At 28.8% G+C, this 18,774-nt stretch overlaps 3 protein-coding genes across 4 annotated transcripts; 2 read left to right on the plus strand and 1 right to left on the minus strand.

The window, feature by feature from the left end:
* Positions 1-235: 235 nt before the first annotated feature.
* LOC125066066 (eukaryotic peptide chain release factor GTP-binding subunit ERF3A) lies at positions 236-9,606 on the plus strand. Its single transcript, XM_047673972.1, has 12 exons — positions 236-593; positions 1,116-1,396; positions 1,740-1,845; positions 1,927-2,073; positions 3,200-3,345; positions 3,918-4,072; positions 4,647-4,764; positions 4,874-5,077; positions 5,173-5,331; positions 6,222-6,326; positions 6,650-6,818; positions 7,170-9,606. The coding sequence occupies exons 1-12, from the start codon at positions 362-364 to the stop codon at positions 7,211-7,213; spliced, it is 1,866 nt and encodes a 621-aa protein (XP_047529928.1). The 5' UTR covers positions 236-361; the 3' UTR covers positions 7,214-9,606.
* Positions 9,607-11,622: 2,016 nt separating this feature from the next.
* On the minus strand, positions 11,623-13,955 carry LOC125066067 (DCN1-like protein 3). 2 transcript variants are annotated; one of them, XM_047673974.1, is made up of 4 exons: positions 13,926-13,955; positions 13,744-13,830; positions 13,429-13,647; positions 11,623-13,303 (listed from the first exon to the last, which is right to left on the minus strand). In XM_047673974.1, exons 3-4 carry the CDS (start codon positions 13,499-13,501, stop codon positions 12,393-12,395), a joined length of 984 nt encoding a protein of 327 aa, XP_047529930.1. In that variant the 5' UTR covers positions 13,502-13,647; positions 13,744-13,830; positions 13,926-13,955; the 3' UTR covers positions 11,623-12,392. The 2 variants fall into 2 exon arrangements, with proteins under 2 accessions (XP_047529930.1, XP_047529929.1); XM_047673973.1 differs by lacking the exon at positions 13,926-13,955 and having other exon boundaries at positions 13,744-13,914.
* Positions 13,956-15,850: 1,895 nt separating this feature from the next.
* Positions 15,851-17,074, plus strand: LOC125065863. The gene is made up of 4 exons (XM_047673712.1): positions 15,851-15,948; positions 15,993-16,393; positions 16,561-16,776; positions 16,865-17,074. Exons 2-4 carry the CDS (start codon positions 16,090-16,092, stop codon positions 16,996-16,998), a joined length of 654 nt encoding a protein of 217 aa, XP_047529668.1. The 5' UTR covers positions 15,851-15,948; positions 15,993-16,089; the 3' UTR covers positions 16,999-17,074.
* The last annotated feature ends 1,700 nt before the right edge of the window (positions 17,075-18,774 follow it).

An 18,774-nucleotide genomic window follows, 5' to 3' on the forward strand; every position in this document is an offset into this window, starting at 1 on the left:
GTATATTTTTACATTTTCTTAAATTGAAAACTGGCAATATAAAATAACAGGAAGTGTGTAATCATAAATGATACATTTATTAAATAAAATCTCATTAAGACATAATTATCTCCTAAATTTTCAATTATATTAAAACAAATTTTTTTTAAAGAATAATTCAATAAAAAAAGTTATTTATTTAAGATTATAGAAAGTTATAATGAAATAGTTACTTATGACTACATATTTGGCAAATTGCCATGAACTTCCGGTGTAAGATAAAGACACACGCGGATCTATCGAGAAAAGAACGCGAATAATTATAAAAATATCTAGAAAGAAAAGACTTATTTATTAATTTTACATTGCCTCCTTTTTAAAAATGTCCAATAACGGTGCTTCGGACTCTTGGGAAAGTCAAGCTGATGTTAATGGTGAACAAGGTGCAAAAGATGATGTGTCTACAAAATTTTCCACGTTGAATGTAAATGCCGTGGAATTCGTGCCTTCTTTTTGTAAGCCTTCCCAAGATAATGACAATAGCGATACACCTAATTCGCCACAAAAATCTGAAAGTAGATCTACAAATTCCACTGAAAGTCCTGTCTTAAACGGTAAGTCACGTCTTGTCAATGTAACTTACTTTACTTACTATTATATCTATTATTCTCTTGAATATAACTTAGAACACTCTTTAATTTAAATTTCAGTACATATCAAACTTAAAAAAACCTTTATAATCTGCTTAGCGGTATCTAAGCGTATTTGCGGTCTTATTTTTTTTTTCTGAATCCAGTTCTAACGGGTTACGTCGGGACACGCGGCATGACTTTACTAATTCTGGGTTAACTTTCTCTTTAAATAGTTACTATCACTGTGAAAAAGTATTGGATCGATTGTTATTTTGGATTTTGATGTGTAATGGATCTTTCTTTCACTATTAAAGGTATTTTTCCGACAATATGTATACGTTTCGCTTAAATGTTAATACATACGTTTTGTGTTTAGTTTTAGTGTTAAAATTTTTCATTTAAATTCTGAAAACAATATCCACTACATAATAATACTAAATGCTGTGTATTTTGTAGCATTTTTCTCCTTTATTTTTAATAAATTTTGACGCCAATGCGTTAAAGGATGTGGTGATGGAGCCGAAAGTGGTGACGGTAGAGCGGCATCCGCATCACCCCGTGTTGAGGAACCACCTCCCGTACCGCCAGCCGTCGCTCCTGCAGATGCTTCTACCGACGATCCTGCAGATGATCAAGCCGGTACTCAAGCCCTTGCTGCTTCCGACATCGCGCCTCTGCCCGTCCCACCTGACGTATCTCCTACGGCTGACAGCTGGGAAGCTGAAGCTGATGATCCACTACTCACACCTGAAGATAATAATGACGAAGAAGAATCAGAGCAACAGGTCAGGGCTTATTTTATTAGTGTATATACTAGGTATGTAAGTGATCAAACCATCTGATGGTGATAGCTTTTAAAAAGCCTTAATCATATTATAATGTATGTAGGCACCAAAATCATATTTAGATATTTTCGAAGAACAAAATTTCACTATTTTAAATGAATAGAATTATTTAAGTAACAAGGTTTTAATATAAAATTATAAATTTATTAATCAATATTAGTTGATTATAAATCTATCAGAATTAATAGATTTGTGTACTATACTTTTGTTCCCTGTACTTCAGTAATATAAGCCTATTTTATTCATATTTATTTTTTATTTAATATATTTAAATTATAATTAGGAGGATGAAGAAACTGCAAAGAAAATTCCAAAAAAGAAGCCCATTCGAGTTGAGGATACGCGTAGCAAGAAAGAACATGTCAATGTAGTATTTATTGGACATGTAGGTCAGTATATACTCATAATATTCTAAATAAATTATTAAAATTGCTTTTCTAAAACATAATAAATATACTATCAATTTAAAGATGCTGGAAAATCAACTATTGGTGGTCAAATAATGTCATTAACGGGCATGGTGGATAAAAGAACATTGGACAAATATGAAAGAGAAGCAAGAGAGAAATCAAGAGAGTCATGGTATTTATCCTGGGCTCTTGACACTAACCAAGAAGGTATTCTATTTTATTATAATTAGCCTACTGCAACAAATTGTCATTGCATTCCATAACAGTTGATTACTTTCAATGGTAATAATTGATTCTAAATATTATAACTGATCCTTTATGTATTTAACTCATTAATCAACCCAACTAGTATTCACAACATAGTTTGATTGAGAAAAAAGAAAGGTAAAGTCACTTTCTGGAAAAAGAATATAACTTCATCCAATTATTTTTACATAATATTTAGCTACTTTATTGTCATCTATACTAAGACAACATTGTATCTCTCAGTTTTTCAAATTTTAGAGCAACTTCCTAAAATAATGACTTACAGCAATTATGCTAAAACAGCATTTTGGCATATATCATCCAAAAACTAGCCAGCTAGCTTGACAATCTGATTTTTAAAAGATTTATTAATTACCTAAAATTTTCTGTAACATACGGAATATTATTTAAAATAAGTATTCCTACATATGGGCAGAATATAAAAATACAATAAAATAAAAGAGTAAACAAAATTCAATGCCAGTAAAACAGTCAAGTCACCAGAGATATTCAGAAAGTTTAAATAATAAACATAACAATTATATTATTTTAGCTTAATCTATTAATAAATTTGGAGTAAAATGTCATGTTAATTGGTAATGAGTCTCATAAATGTATTTCATAGACAGTATTTGTATAAAAAGTAGACAAATGAGTGGAAGTTTTAAAAATTTGATTTTCACCAGGTCAAAGAAAGACTAATGAATGCTACTATTTTGGATAGTAGGGAGTTTAGTGTTTTGTATGAGTTTAAACTGTTAATAATAATGAGTAGGCATATAACAGAATTAACTTTTAAATTTGTATTATAATTCAGGAGATTGTCAGCATATAAGTGGTATATTAAATGTATCTGTAAACAAACAGACTAGAGCACCACCTCATGGTGCTGCCTCTTTTCTTACTGTCGACTAATCAGAGTGAGAATCCTCAACTAAGAACTTTTTTAGGAAATAAGTTAATATTTGCCAATATATTTTGTTACCCTTTACCAATACATATATAAACACAAATAAATATTGGTAATAAGTAACTTATTTATGCATATGTTAAGAATTATTTTAATGCTATATTTTATTTTTTGTAGAACGAGACAAAGGAAAGACTGTAGAAGTTGGTAGAGCATATTTTGAGACTGAAAAAAAGCATTTTACAATTCTCGATGCGCCTGGACACAAGAGTTTTGTGCCCAATATGATTGGAGGTGCGGCGCAGGCTGACCTTGCCGTGCTGGTATGATTTTTTAATATGTTATTGTTAATTTGACTTTTATATATTAATTAAATTTGACAAAATATCAATTTCTCATTAAGTTTATTTTTGAACAACTTGTGAATTAGCTTGATTAAAAATTTAAACATTATTTGATGTTATCATCCATGCAACAGATGGGTTGAAATTAAATGGTGCTATCATGGCAAAAAAAATATCAACCACCTATATACTGTGCCTTTTTGTTTTACATTTATTGGTCAAGCAAATACATCTTCATTTTATACTATGAAATTTTTTAGCAATAACATTATTATTACCAGCTCTTATTTTAGTTTCAACAGGTATAATTAATAAAACACTAAGAAGGATTACAAGTATTAAATTTTTATAAAGTACTATCATTCATCTGATGTTTGCAAATGTATTATCAATCATAAATGTCATCTTCAAAAGTCCTTATTAGAAACAGACAAGGCCACCACATTTTTACAACATCTTATATTATAAATACATAACAATAATAATTATTAAAAGAACTTTTCAAAAAATAATTTCGAAGTAATGGTAATTTTTTTATTCATATTTTTCAGGTAATATCTGCGAGAAAAGGTGAATTTGAAACTGGATTCGATCGAGGGGGACAAACACGAGAGCATGCTATGTTGGCTAAGACTGCCGGTGTTAAACATTTAGTTGCCCTTGTTAATAAAATGGATGATCCAACTGTTAACTGGGATGAAAAAAGGTTACTTTATTAAACCACTTTTACCAAAATAAACACATCAGAATTTGATAATATTATTTATTTGCTAAGTTAATGTCTTCCAAGGGGTCTTTGTCAAATAAGCTTTGTTTGAAGTAATATAAATTCTTTGCTATAAAATTGTTTTGTAAAACATCCTTAAAACTACAACATTCTCATTAGAAGAAGTAGACTGTAGGGATTGGTTGCTGTAGGTTTTCTCACACTTCAGAATTAACTCAGCAACTCATTAGCATGTCTATATATCGTGTTTTTTTTTTCTAATACATATAGCATACCAATATTAATATAAATGAGTTATACCTGCAAGTATAATAGTGAAGACCTTCGCCGTTTAGTTTTCACAGTTTTGCCAATAACCTTGAGTTTATAAAAGTTTATATTTTGTGATGTTAAAAGTATGCTAATTTTTGATACATCACAAAATCTTTGAATGGAAGTTTTATTTATTTTAAATCAACAAAAGCCAACAATTAATCCAATTGTTTATTATTAACATTATATGAACATTTATTTGAAAAATAGGTAATACCTACAACTTTTAAACGTTTTTCAGATACAATGAATGTCGAGACAAAATCCTGCCATATCTTAAAAAACTTGGTTTCAATCCAGCTAAGGATTTGTCATTCCTACCCGTGTCTGGCCAAACAGGTCAAGGATTGTTGGAGAAGGTGAGCTCTAAAAATTGCTATTCATAATATTATTATTTTAAGTAACAAAATTGTTTTTACTATAATTTAGTATGGTTTAAGATGTATGTTAATCATAATTTTATTAAAGGTATCAGAAGAAATCTGTACATGGTACCAGGGACCATCATTTATTCAACTTATTGATGATTTACCATCTCTTAATCGCAAGATGGATGGGCCATTTATTATGCCTGTTGTTGACAAATACAAGGATATGGGTACAGTGCTCATGGGCAAAGTTGAAGCTGGAACCACTCGCAAAGGCAGTACCTTGTTCCTTATGCCTAATAGGGTATGTTTATATAGTAACAATATTACAGTTTACAATCAAAGATTAAATTTATATGGGGAATAATTATTACAACATATTGCTTTGTTTAACCTCAGGTTCAAGTAACAGTTGATCAGTTATGGTCGGATGATATTGAAGTAACTTCTATTGGTCCTGGTGAAAATGTAAAAGTGAAACTCAAAGGCATTGAAGAAGAAGATGTTTCCCCTGGCTTTGTTCTTTGTGATATTGCAGAACCTATCACTACTGGGAAAGTAAGTTCATTCATTTATATATTTTGTTTTGTGTTTTTTTTTAAATATTAAAATGTAAAAAATAAGTCACAATGCTCATAATTATGAGTTAAGTAATAATTATCTTTTATATATATTTTAACTTCGGAAATAACATAACTTAAGCAAAATATACCCATAGGCTATTCCAAGTCTATAAACTATAGATTTAGGTATTCCATGCATTTTGCTAATAGTGCAACTATTTTGTACAGTACTGAAAGTTCTTGATTAATATATCCGTATTTATAATAATACAACACTATTAGACTTAATTACTTGTATCAACTTTATTACTTCCAAAGTTCCAGAAACATCTTCGTCGATATTCAAAACGCAATTTTTATTTAAATGCTTATCCCTAAGGAATGTCATAGATTGTTTAAGCTCTCAACCACTGATATGGATTCAATGTCAAATGTTGTTTATTTGACTTTTTTCCTCTTGCGGTTGGAATAAGCTACCGATTTGTAATTTTTAAAGAACTTTAAAAATTATTATAAAAGGCCAGTTTTGGAATACTAGTATATTTATATTTTACACCTGGAAAGTTTTTATAAAAGTTGATAATCATACTTAATTCAATTTCATCTGTTTACTGAACAACTTCCTACAACTAAATTGTATTAATTTACTTTACAATTGTAGTTTGAAGGGGCCAGTGTATTTACAAGAAGCACAACATCTTATGGTATATTATAAGCTAAAACAAGAGTAAAGTAACTTAAATATTTTTTTAATAATATTACATTCGAATGTAATAAAACATGACCTTTCATAAAGTTTAAGGACTTATTCATAAAAAAATGTTGTATATATTTCAATAATTGTGGTGTAACAATTGATTAACTGATATTTTTTTATAATTAAAGGTTTTTGATGCCCAAGTAGTCATTTTGGAGCACAAATCTATAATTTGTGCAGGATACTCTGCTGTTATGCACATACATTGTGCAGCTGAAGAAGTAACTGTTAAGGTAATTATTAGTATATTATTAGTCTCGATGTGTTTTCGCTAAAATATTCAGCTATAAAAAGTGGCCTCAGAAACGCGCGATGTGAAACATTGAAGTAAAGGGTTATTTATAAAAAAAATTTACGATTAGTTTAATAAAAAATAAGGAGTAAAATAGATACTCAATTTAAATTTTTTTTATGGAGTATTTATTTTACTTCTAATAACACTTATGGAGTGTTACTATTAATTATAAAATACTATATAGAAGCAACGAATTATTTAATATATTATAATCATATCTCCGAATACATTTTACGATGATGACATATTATTTCCTTGCAGGCACTTATCTGCTTGGTAGATAAGAAGACTGGAGAAAAATCTAAAACACGGCCGCGATTCGTGAAGCAGGACCAAGTGGCTATCATGAGGATAGATTGCGCGGGAATCATTTGCTTAGAACCATTTAAGAAATTTGCTCAAATGGGCAGATTCACATTAAGAGATGAAAGTAAGTTGCTCATTTTATAACTTTGAGTAATGAATCTAAATGTAAAATCATATTTATATTCATAAAACAAAATATTTCTTTCTTTGTCGTCAAAGCTTCTTGCCTTTTTACTATTTGTTTGGTATTAAAAATAAGAAATTGGCAGATTTTTGACTATAGCCGGAAACTAACTCTGTAAAATGCGTTTCCTGATGAGTTGGTTCCCGGCTTGCAGGCCGCGAAGTGCTGGTAGTATTGATCCTTAACAAAAAAGCACATGGCCGACGGGTTAAGATAGAATGAGCCAAAACCACACGATACATTTTGCCACAATTCTCGTGATTTAAAATTAATGGTTGTGTTTTGTTTCAGATAAAACTATCGCAATCGGTAAAGTCCTAAAAGTGATTGAGTAAATACGGCACTACGATTCGTAATTTAGTTAGGATAGGCCTTTCTAAAACCTGTATCATCAGAGAATGCATGTATTATGTAATTCTGACTTGTGGGATCTATGTGAGAGCTAGAGTGTATTGCTTTATCATCGGTGTTTTGAATTATAGAAAAGCTAGTCCTTGCGGAACATTATTTACTGTTTCACAGCCACTGCCATTGAGCAAAAAAAAACATTTGTACGGCATAACAATCGCAATAATGATGTTAAATGCTCTTTATTTTAATTTGAAATGTTAATGGAAACACATGGGAACTTTCGCTAGCAACGTTGAATAGATTTCACTTAACATTTTGTGAGTCTAGGACCTAGTTAGTGCCTAAACAATTTTTTAGTTCAGAGCTCAAAATTGTTCTCATATAATTATATATACAATAAATATTGTGATTGGTTACAGTTAATTTTGTGTAAACTTTGTAATTAGTTATGTTTCAATTAACGGAGAAACAATATTTAATATTATTTATGTTTAATTTTATGTCTATTTTTAATTTAAATTCTTTAAAATATGTATATTTTAATACGACTGATGATTATTTTAAAACAAGGCCCTACAACAAATTGAGCGTTGCTATCGCTAAGGCAAAATTTAGTCCAATTTTTAATTAATTTGGTTTATATTTATTATCTAAACTAGTGATGGACGACGTCGTATAATTCGATTATTTTTTTATATTATGGCGAACGGTTTCACAACTTCCGTGTTTATTTTGGAAAACTCATAACTGAAAATTAATTATCTTTCTGATAAAAGAACAGTCAAAAATTTATATGAGTAATTTTTTTTAATTAAGTTCAATTTTAAATATGGAATAATATGATATTCAAATAGTGAAACATTTAGTAGTCGTTAATATAAATCGACTACTAAATGATAGTCACATTGATTGGCAATCGTGCATCACTAGTGTTTATGTATTCTATGTGCTCATATTTAATGTCCCAACCACATTGAAAAAGTTATTCTCATCGTGAAATGTTATCAATATTTTAAATTTGCTTTGATAGTAAATCCGAGCCATAACTTTCATTTCAAATATGGGTTTAACACCATCATAGTAAAGAATATCTTATCGATTTTAATTCAAAAACGATACATAAAAATATTTATAACATCACAACAAGACTTAGGATAATTAACTGCATTAACATATATATGTTGTACTTCGTTTTCGTTTGATGAGCACAAGCTAGACCTGAAGACCTTTTTCTATACTAACAGTCATCCATTTTAATTTAAAAATGTAAAGATTAGTGAAAAATTTGATATATGAAATAAAATAAGCACCAAGAAGTATTTTAAATACCAGATTGTTCATATGGTGGATGAAGCTCTCATGTAATCGTCGGGATGATCATGGCATAGTGTATTTACTTTGAATAAAACAAGTATTATGAAATAATATATTTTCTCGTTCTAACAATCTTGCTACATGAGCTGCGCTCAACTAGAACATTCTGCAATGATCATCCTGACTATCATCTCTGATACTTATATTTTCACATATTATGAATTATTAGTAATGAATATGTTACTGATACCTATTGTAAAGCTAGATTATGTTTATTTTAAATAATTTGCTATACTTTATAAATATTAATATAGCTGTTTTATTTCAGCATTTAACTGATGAAACACAGATCAAAACACGTAATATTATATATTAATGACGCTAATTATATTACTTGCAATATTTTTATAAATTTATAGTGATAGATTAAATTTTATTGCTCTGATCAATGACCAATATATGGGCCAAGGTCTAAAGAGGTGTTTCTATTGCGAAAAAACTTCTTTTTATTTCTTTTGTTTAGTTCTAACCACCACTTTATTTTGAATCACGATCAGCACTCAAAAATGCGATATTATGCCAGACATCGAGCACTGGCTGTATAAACCTAGTTATATTGTAATGTTTATTTCAAGTTTTTTGTGAGAACATGAGGTACTTAGTAAAGCGTTATAGTTCATATGTTGAAAATAAATAATCGACTCATCCAGCGTAACGTTGTGTATAAGGTGGAGTATAAAATTATCTGCTTATTAATATAATCAGTTTTTTTTACAATTGAGGCGAAAGTATATGTTACTATTAATATTTTGTGTATATCAGTGGACAGACCGTGAGACGAACGTAGTCCTCCATTCATGTTCACCTCCCACGCTATAGATTTTTTGTCGACGATGCTTTTAGTGAGGGTGAGTAGGACGCGAGGTCGGTTCGCGTGTCGTAGTGCCTTTGTTCCCGCGAGGGGGCCGCGTCCGTCTTACGTGCCTCTTAAGCCGAACGACAGCTTATCGGTTGTCTGCAAGTATATTATTTTGTTTAAAATAAAATAAAATTTTATTATAACTTTCGGTTTTTTGGTTCTTACACACAAGAAGACACTATTTTATTTTAACTGTACAAAAGAAACGAAGTTGAATCACTATATGAGAGCATAGACTACATACTCATAAACTGGACATCAAAATTTTTTGCTTATGCAATATTGAAAAACATGCATGAATACTCTTTTTTTTTTTTCAAATTAAAATTTCAACTATATGGGTTTGTTATTGGCGGAGTGTATTTATTGACAAGATTGAGAAATCGTGTCACTAAATATATTTATTACTGCAACTGTCTCAACAAATTTTTGGTTTGGTTATAAATTGTAATTAAATCTCAGGTAAAATGTTTTGTACTCTAACGTACGCTACATAGAACGGCCTGAACTGATCATCTCTTCGAAAATGATTGCATCAATGATGAAACTCGACCGCAGATTTGACATGGATACCTGCGTTGATGGCGGCACTCTTCCAGTCTCTTAACTGGGATCAAACTCTATTATTTGATTTTGTCATTGGCTCATTGTAAACTTCGTTCTCCAGTCAGTTATATTGAGAGATAATTTAACTTATATGTGTGGATAAGATTTATAAAATAGAAATAATAAAAGTATTTGTATATTGAAGTTAGATTCCTAACGGTTCTTAACATAAAGTACAGGTCTATTATATATTATTAAAATTATTTGACTCGCACATTTTTATTAAATTATTGCCTACTAAAAAGTTACACTAAAAAAATAAAATCATTGTTGGGTCATTTATGGCAAATCATTAAATATACTTACATAGGAAAAACGTCGTACTGATGTGCTAGTAACGACGAAACTTGATATATTTGTAACGTCTTATTCCACTAGCTTATTTTACACGGCAACGTAAAATATTGTTAGTTAACTACATTATATCTGGTGAGTGGTTGTTGTTTAGGTAAGTAGCCAGAGAAGTCTATACAGATATTTCCAGGTATATGATAGTATCAGTCTTATATTAGGTAAAATGCTGTAGATGAACTTTGTTAATGTACATTTATGTATCTCATGATCCCTTGGCGTACCTTATCGCCTAATAGCAATCATTGTCCGAAAATTGGTCATCATTCATTATTGAATTTATTGTTTTTTTCATTTCCATATATGGAATGTCATGCTTATAAAAATCGCGACAGAGTATTTAGTTATAGCACAATGATATCACCATATCAGTCTTAATCCAGGGTGCAGGGGTGTAGGTGGAAAAAAATCTAGCACTACACACGCGTACGGGGTCGCGTCGCGGATGATGCTCAAGTCTTGAATCATCAATGAGACGCCTCAGAAGGTCTCTTAAAAATCTTTATCGGGTTGGAGCACAAAGGCTTGCATTAGTTGGTATGTTTAAGATGCTGGATGTTACCAGTGACACTAAACCAGTTGATGTCCCACTTTAACTGTACCAGCGAATTTTTCACGATGTTGGGCTTCCAATAAAGACAGCATAATTTAAGAAACAACTAAATGCTAAACTAAAAAAATTATTCGCCGATAATTATGTCTAATATTTAATCAATTTAAATCAACATAAAAATAGAACTAATAGAAGATAAAAGGCTTATCATGCGCTAAATATATGTGAGATATTGGTGGATAGGTAGTTCAGACGTTTTCATGTAGGTATGGTGAGAGCAATTATTTTAAAAAACTTCGCATGAGGAACAGACAGACATATTGACAACCTAGTACATTATTTAATGTGGAGTTAATTCAATAAGTTTTATTTAACTTATTAGGGACAGGATAAAGTAAGCGCTCTGGGCAGTAATGGGTGCTCACGTCAAAATGTATGGGCGCCTTAGCCTAGTCGACGATAGTGTTTTTTTTTCGCGAGTTTTGAATAACGACAAAAATGCACAAAAGGCACCACGGTTCTGTATTTTGAGTAGTATGTGAAAAATGCTTGCTTGTTTCTTTAGCCATTTTCATCAGATTTTGCACTGGTTTTATCGAACGTTCAAGCAAAGGCGGTTACATAATAAGGTTGAAATAAAATGATTTTAGTAAGAAAAATGTTTTGTATTTATTGCATTAGCATAGTTAATACATAGATTGTATATGAGTCAACTGCTTTCTTCCTTTCGTTGAACTCACCATTGGTCACCAATATTTACAATAGCACAGTCTTGCATTCACATCCATTACGAAAATATAACAAAATTAACAGCAATATTCAGACTTTTGTATTTCATGATTTTTTATCAGCAATGCCATTAATTAATTGATAGCTAATATGTAATAAATGATAAAATGTTATTACACAATAATAAAAATGGAATTTTGCAGAAAAATATATTGGAAAATTTGTTAATATTCTATTTACACAAATAATTTACCTTGAATGATTAGAAAAAATAAACATTTCTTTATTATTATGCTATGTATGAGGCATGTTAAGTGGTATTCAATTAGGCTGTTAAGCATTAAAGAGGAATAACGACCTTATTCCTAATATTTAATTATTCTGCTTTTAAAAATCTAAGCAATTGAGGCTACAGAATGAAATATTTACAAATTTTGGCTAATTCCATTACTGGAATGTCAATTATTTATAAGATTAAAATTTAAATGGGCTTATTAGTTTTACAATACTTATTATAATATTTACTACTAATATTTACATTTCACTCATCAGTAAAATATGTAACATTTCCATCAATCATTTAATGTTTAATTCCTAGTTAGGACATGACCATCACTATGAAATCATTATCAGATTATCAGTCTCAATGTTTAAGTACCTATAGTAGCTTTAATTTGGCAAACATAGGAGGTTAATCCTGAATTTTGGTGTTATTCTTAGTTACATTTTGATTCATTTGATCGTTTTCAAATTCCACAAAGTCATCAAACAAACTTGGCCATGCTTCCGTGTCATCATAACTGCTTAGATCATCACCAACATACTCACAAAAGTTGAGAAACATGTACCAAGTATCCTTGGGTATTCCTCTGATGTGAGGATTTTTCTCAAGATAACTAAGCCATCTATCTAATATAGGAGGTTCATCATTTGTGAAGACTAGGCGCCATAACAGCACAGCTATATCTGCTGGTAGTATTCTTTGGCCAGATGTAACATCTAAGCCAAACTTAAAAGTAAATCGGTACAAATCTTTGAACTGTTCGGAATCTCTTTTTAATTCATTGATTATGTCATTTAACTTTTGTTGTATGCTCTTTATTGAATCTGATTTCATACTTTTTAATCCTTGAACAAATTCAGTTTTTGTAAATCTACACATTTGACTAGCATTTAATTTCCAAGCAAGTATTAACACTTTAAAATCATCTGGATTTAATTGCAGATCATTACATAAATTTTCAATACCCTCTGCAAGAATAGCATCTTCTAAAGAATCTTTGTATTGGTCAAATAATTGATTAATTTTTGATTCAGAAATCCGAGATTCACTTGAACCAATTGAAGACATGCTCCGAGGTATAGAAGGCAATTTCTGATAAAATGGTTTAGGGGTTTTATCATTATTTACATGCATTTTATGAACTGTATCACTAGAGCAATATTCATTTAAAGAATTTAATGCATTTGTATTCGTTATATGGCTGCTATTTCTGTAACAGTTTATACTATTATCATTGTTATGCAGTAACGGTTCCTCTTGAGGATAATCTGATATCATGACAGTAGGAACTTGATTACTAGTGACAATTTCTGTCATCTCTGTAAAAAAAATAAAAATGGATAAAAAATAATTGAGTTGTTGCAATATTATATTAATATTTTTTATATGAATTGGTGATTATCATAATATAATATAGCACTAGAAAAACATCATTAAAACTTACCATCTTTCTGTCTTTGTGATGTTTCCACATCAGCATTTGCTTGATTATTGAAGCAACTAAGACAATGGCCCATTTGATAAGATATAATACAAAGGTTTCCAAAACATAAATTGTTGGTCTAATACACCAGCAGCCTTACTCAATATTTCAAATGTTGTTCTATGCAACATAATGACCAAAAATCAGCGTTCTATTAAATTGTAACTTTTTCATTAGAACCTAGAAAATAATTAGAGTATATTTAAAGTTTTTCTGTAAAATTAAAAAATCTAAACTAAACAAGCAGTAAATTTGTTAATAACAACATTTACGAACCATCCTCTCCTTCCGTGAAGAAACAAGGGGTCAGGTGTAAATCACAAATTTCCGCATCAGAAAATCCTTAATAGACATAGTAAGTACCTGTAAATAAATCGTACGCTTAATAAATAATACTTTTATATGAAAAATAAAACAAAAACCATTTAGCTTGAGGTGATTCTCTAATCTTTTATTACCTACGAGAATAGAATAAAAAACCAAAACAGACTATGAAAGATAGATTTACTGTCATTATGACAAATAGCCTATTTTATAATAGAATCTGCGTTCATATTATTTAAAAAAATAGACTTATCGCATAATTTGTGTATCAATGGATACAAAATATAACCATAAAAAGACTACATAAATCTCGATTAATAATATATATAAAAAAAACATTATTTGAACCTTTTAAGAAAATAAACTTATCAAATAAAATCGAATTTATATTTTTTGTTGTCTTTATTATTAGTCGTCTCATGTATGATAATAAGGTAGAGGACTGGGCCTATTCTATCATGAGTGAAGAGATCAATAAAAGGCTATAAAGTATAAGAAAATGTGGAAAAGCTTTTAAATTTTTTTTATATTAATAATTGAATTAAAATTTTTTATTTCATAATACACTGAAGAATGTGAATTTGGGAAAGAAAAAACAAGTCTATTCTATAAAAACTTTTTTATGTTTTGTTTAGACGTAAAAAGAGCAAAAATATTGTTGTACATCAGAGAAAACTGTTTAATTTGTATATTATTTTGAGACTCTCTTTCTAAGGGCACTAGCCTCGATACCTGTCGTTCATCGTAGTGGTCCTGGTGTAGGCTCTCTCCCTGGTACTCAGTATAATTTACAGATCAGAAAATAGTCCAAGTCATTGTGAACTTGAAGCTTTCCGACATCTTTTGCGGAATTTCTATATAATTTGGTGCTTTATAAGAATTGTACATATAAGAAAAAAATGACGAAATTGTCTTGAACCAACATAAAAGGTTCAATCCTTCAAGCTTAACTTATATAAATTGGTTATAATATTGTTGAAGTTTGTAATAAACACAAACTTCAAAAATATTATGACCAATTGTGCTACACAATCGAATGCCCTAGAAAAATTGCAGAGTACCTTGATTTTTCCCATGTGTAGTATATATTACGTCTAGGTATTGCGGTTCCCGCTTCTGTCGTGGAGTGACTCTTAGTAAAACCATATTGTTATTTATATATTATTTATAAAGAGATAAAACTTTACCACCTCGTCATCTAAGCCAACATAAAATCTCGAGCAAATTAACTTGTAAGGAGTGCAAGGAATTACTTGTACAATCACTAGATGGATCTTTGTGCGTAATCAACCGAGTAAATTATGACTGAAACCAAAAGTTATTAGTAACCTGTGGGATGGGCTATTACGGTTAGAGCATAGCAACTATTGATATCAAATCAAATCAAAAAAATATAAATCAGTATTATGGACGGAGTAGCATAATACTCCATAATAATAATTTATCGACTGCAACATTTATCAATCCGCAACAAATATTAGATAGAAACAGTTGCTATGCTCTAACCGTAGTAACCCCACTGATGCCGAGGAACCGATGTAAATTATTTGTTATTATTAATATTATATCTACAATAAAATTATAAAAAGCAAAATCAATTCAGTAAGACCTATGAAAATATTTATAGACAGCCTACATTCATTTATAGACATTAAGAGTGCCGGTAATGTGAAATGTCGTTGTTTTAACGTTGTCTTATATGATTTTTTTTACTTTAATTGCCTAAAATGTAAGTTTTTTTTACTAACATTAGATAGAGTTAAAGTGGTCTGTTATTCCATGTATAAAAATAAATATTTTTCATTTTTATTGCTTCGTCAGCCTTGCAACAATTTAAATTATTTATTATATTTGTTATTTGATATTTTTTGCTTTGTTGTGGGTTTATTGAGTTGAGAACAAACTTTTATGCATTGTTATCAAATGTTTATAATCGATTTTTTTTCACTGTACAATACACCTATAACTTTTAAGCTTATATTAATATACCTACAACTTTTAAAATTTGTATTTTAATAAATTGAATACAAAACCGCTTCATTCAAAGATTGCATATTAACTGGCAAGTAGCAATCTAGCAATACATTGACCGCACAACAAAACGTCAGTTTGTCAGAAGTTTCAAATTGGTTTAAACTTTGAATAATAAACGTTATATTCAACCAGTGGCTTTACTTTTTGCAGTTTTGTTTTGTTAATGTTTATGAAGAACAGTTATAACTTTCGAAGAAGAGGGCAATTAAGTATAAGTTCTTACAATAATATTCAAAAATCGAAATAACTACATGTTATAATTCTATGCAGATTTTTAAAATGAGCGTAATTGAAGCAAAATGGAATTATAAAATAAGTTTAAGTGAAATTGAAGACAGCTTTTATAGCAATTTCGAGTTACAATTAAATAATATATGCGAAAATGTCCTTAAAGCTCTGGAAGACGGTTTTTTAATAGAAAGTATTAATTACCAAGCAAATATAGCTCAAACATACGACGAAGAATTGAAATTAATCATTGAGAATAATAAAGAACTAAGACAAGAAATTGCATTACAACTTAATGAAATAACAAGGCAGCAAACCCAGTATGAGAACTACAAGCAAGGTTGGTTGTGTTTTTGTAAAGATAAATTCATAGTTTTTGCTACTGAAAATGACTAATTTTATAAATTAAACCCATTTTTCCAGTTAATTCAATTTATGAAACTTAACTTAAACTTAATATTAAATGTATATTTGATTTAAATTTTGAATTTATTTTAATTGTTACAGATCAAAAACTTCTCACGCAAGAAATAAAAGAAACACATGAAGCATTTTTAATGGCAAAAAAATGCTATAAAAAGTTTTTAAAGATATATTATTCAATAGAATCTAGAAGTGGCAATACACAGGTTATTTTTGTGCAATTTTTCACTGAAGCCAAAAAAGATACAGAAAACTATTCTGTTAGATTGTTACGCAACATAGAATCAGGAAAATATGAATGTAAGTATTTCAAGTATTGTAAAATGACATTAGAAACTTAAGTAGATCAGATTCTTTGAAATATAACAATAACCATTATGTATTTTAGTGCAGAGCATCTACCCAAAACTCAAAACATTTAAGGATCTCCAAAGAAAGTTAAAAGAAACAAATGATGTCCCTGGAGTGCTGTGCTGTTTGAGACAAGCATTTATATTATTAAAAGATGCTAAAAAAAAGTAATATTATAACATTGAAAAGCAGTTTATTAAAATATACTTTTATTTTATAAACATCACAACATAGCAACCATAGCATATAAATTACAATTTGTAATGTGAGATATCAAATTGATACAATATTACTATTGCTCTCTATTTTATCAACAAAAACATATTTAAAAAATAATGATACATATTATTTTTTAAATATGTTCTTCTAATGATTAACAATATAATGTTAACATGGGTGAAAATGTTGCATATTTAAAAAAAAATAACATTAGTTGTAAATGGAAAACTCACATTTTATGAATTAAACTGTTTGTTTTACATGTTAATAACAATTATTGGATATATAGAAATTCTTAATAAATGAATTGTTGCATATTTTTAACATTCAGTAACTAATCAATAGGATCATTTTGTTTTTGCATAAGAATGTTAATACAATATTAATACTATATTATCTTATTAAAATTCAAACAATAGTATTATTTAAAACCGAAATGTATCAAAAGTGTTATTTAATAAATTATTGTCGCTATTTGTTTTAACGAATTTTCTGTCATTACTATTTTGAATAAATGTTGCTTGATAATTTAACCATTTACAAATGATGTTACAAATAACAAAAAGTCAGGTCCAACCGGTAGATTTTATAAAAACTATGGCATCACCAAGAGGTCACCAGAATACCAGAACATTTCTATGTTAAATATATTTATTTGTTAATAACAAACAAAGAGGTCTTAATTTCTCAAAGATATAATAATAAAAATCTTAAATTGTAAATAGCAAATATTTTGTAAGCTAATTTTTCTTAAAATAGGTGAAATAGATTCGAAAATTTTATAGCAGCAATTATCCAAAAATTATATTGAATTTTTAATCTGTCAGTAATTATAAATTTTATTAAGGTAATAATGATTCAATATTTTAATGAGGTGAAGCATCTTTTTTTATTATAGTTCATGATTTTTTATGTATTGGCTGTTATTTTAACAGATTAAAGAATGTATACTTTTAAAAGTGTTAAATATGTTGACACATCACCTCAACATGCTTATTTTAAATGTTTAAAATAACTAATCACCATTTTAAATCTAAACAAATACCAATTAAAATTAAATTAAAATTGTTCTGAAATTTAAAGTAATCTTTGTTAAGGGTCATATTAAGAATATTTGCAAGTCACAAAAGACAAAACCAATATTTTTGTCTGTTTGTTTTGAATTATTTTCATAATAGGTAAAAATTGCAAATATTTATAATTTCATTATTATGGAATGCTCCATGTATTTCAAGCTACTGTTTAGTGCTTATTTCAATAAACTTTAATATAAGTTTAGTTTAACAAAAAATTACCAATTTTAACAAAAATGTTTGAGTGTATGTAAATAGGTAATTATAATTAACACAATATTTTCAGTATATTGTTGAAATTCCCCCAACATTGGTTTTTTGATGTTATGGATTCTGTATAATATGATATTAAAACTACTGTATAACAAATTATAGAAACAAAAAATATCTGAAAAAAATATTTTTCATGTCAACAAAATTTGTTTGCATAATTTTCTCTTGTCAGAACTTATAAGGTACACACATGTATAACTTTACTAAAACACATTAACCTTTAAAGCAAGTTGTTCAACTTTGATTAAATAATAAATTATGAATAAGAAACTCAATTTTTATATTTATCAAAGTAATACCAAATATTGTTGCAATCTGTATCTATATACAGATTGTGATAATTATAACAAGGGCTAATCTAAGAGTTCTTTAAAATCAAGAT

Source organism: Vanessa atalanta, chromosome 8, assembly GCF_905147765.1.
Source record: "Vanessa atalanta chromosome 8, ilVanAtal1.2, whole genome shotgun sequence".
NCBI lineage: Eukaryota > Metazoa > Arthropoda > Insecta > Lepidoptera > Nymphalidae > Vanessa > Vanessa atalanta.

Coding starts and splice junctions, on each gene's coding strand:
- LOC125066066 (XM_047673972.1), top strand. CDS start 362: ATGTCCAATAACGGTGCTTCGGACTCTTGGGAAAGTCAAGCTGATGTT. Junction 2,074..3,199: donor TCTTGACACTAACCAAGAAG/GTATTCTATTTT, acceptor TATTTTTTGTAG/AACGAGACAAAGGAAAGACT. Junction 5,332..6,221: donor AACCTATCACTACTGGGAAA/GTAAGTTCATTC, acceptor TTATAATTAAAG/GTTTTTGATGCCCAAGTAGT.
- LOC125065863 (XM_047673712.1), top strand. CDS start 16,090: ATGCAGATTTTTAAAATGAGCGTAATTGAAGCAAAATGGAATTATAAA. Junction 16,394..16,560: donor GTATGAGAACTACAAGCAAG/GTTGGTTGTGTT, acceptor TAATTGTTACAG/ATCAAAAACTTCTCACGCAA. Junction 16,777..16,864: donor AGAATCAGGAAAATATGAAT/GTAAGTATTTCA, acceptor TATGTATTTTAG/TGCAGAGCATCTACCCAAAA.
- LOC125066067 (XM_047673974.1), bottom strand. CDS start 13,501: ATGGGCCATTGTCTTAGTTGCTTCAATAATCAAGCAAATGCTGATGTG. Junction 13,304..13,428: donor ATCACAAAGACAGAAAGATG/GTAAGTTTTAAT, acceptor TTTTTTTTACAG/AGATGACAGAAATTGTCACT.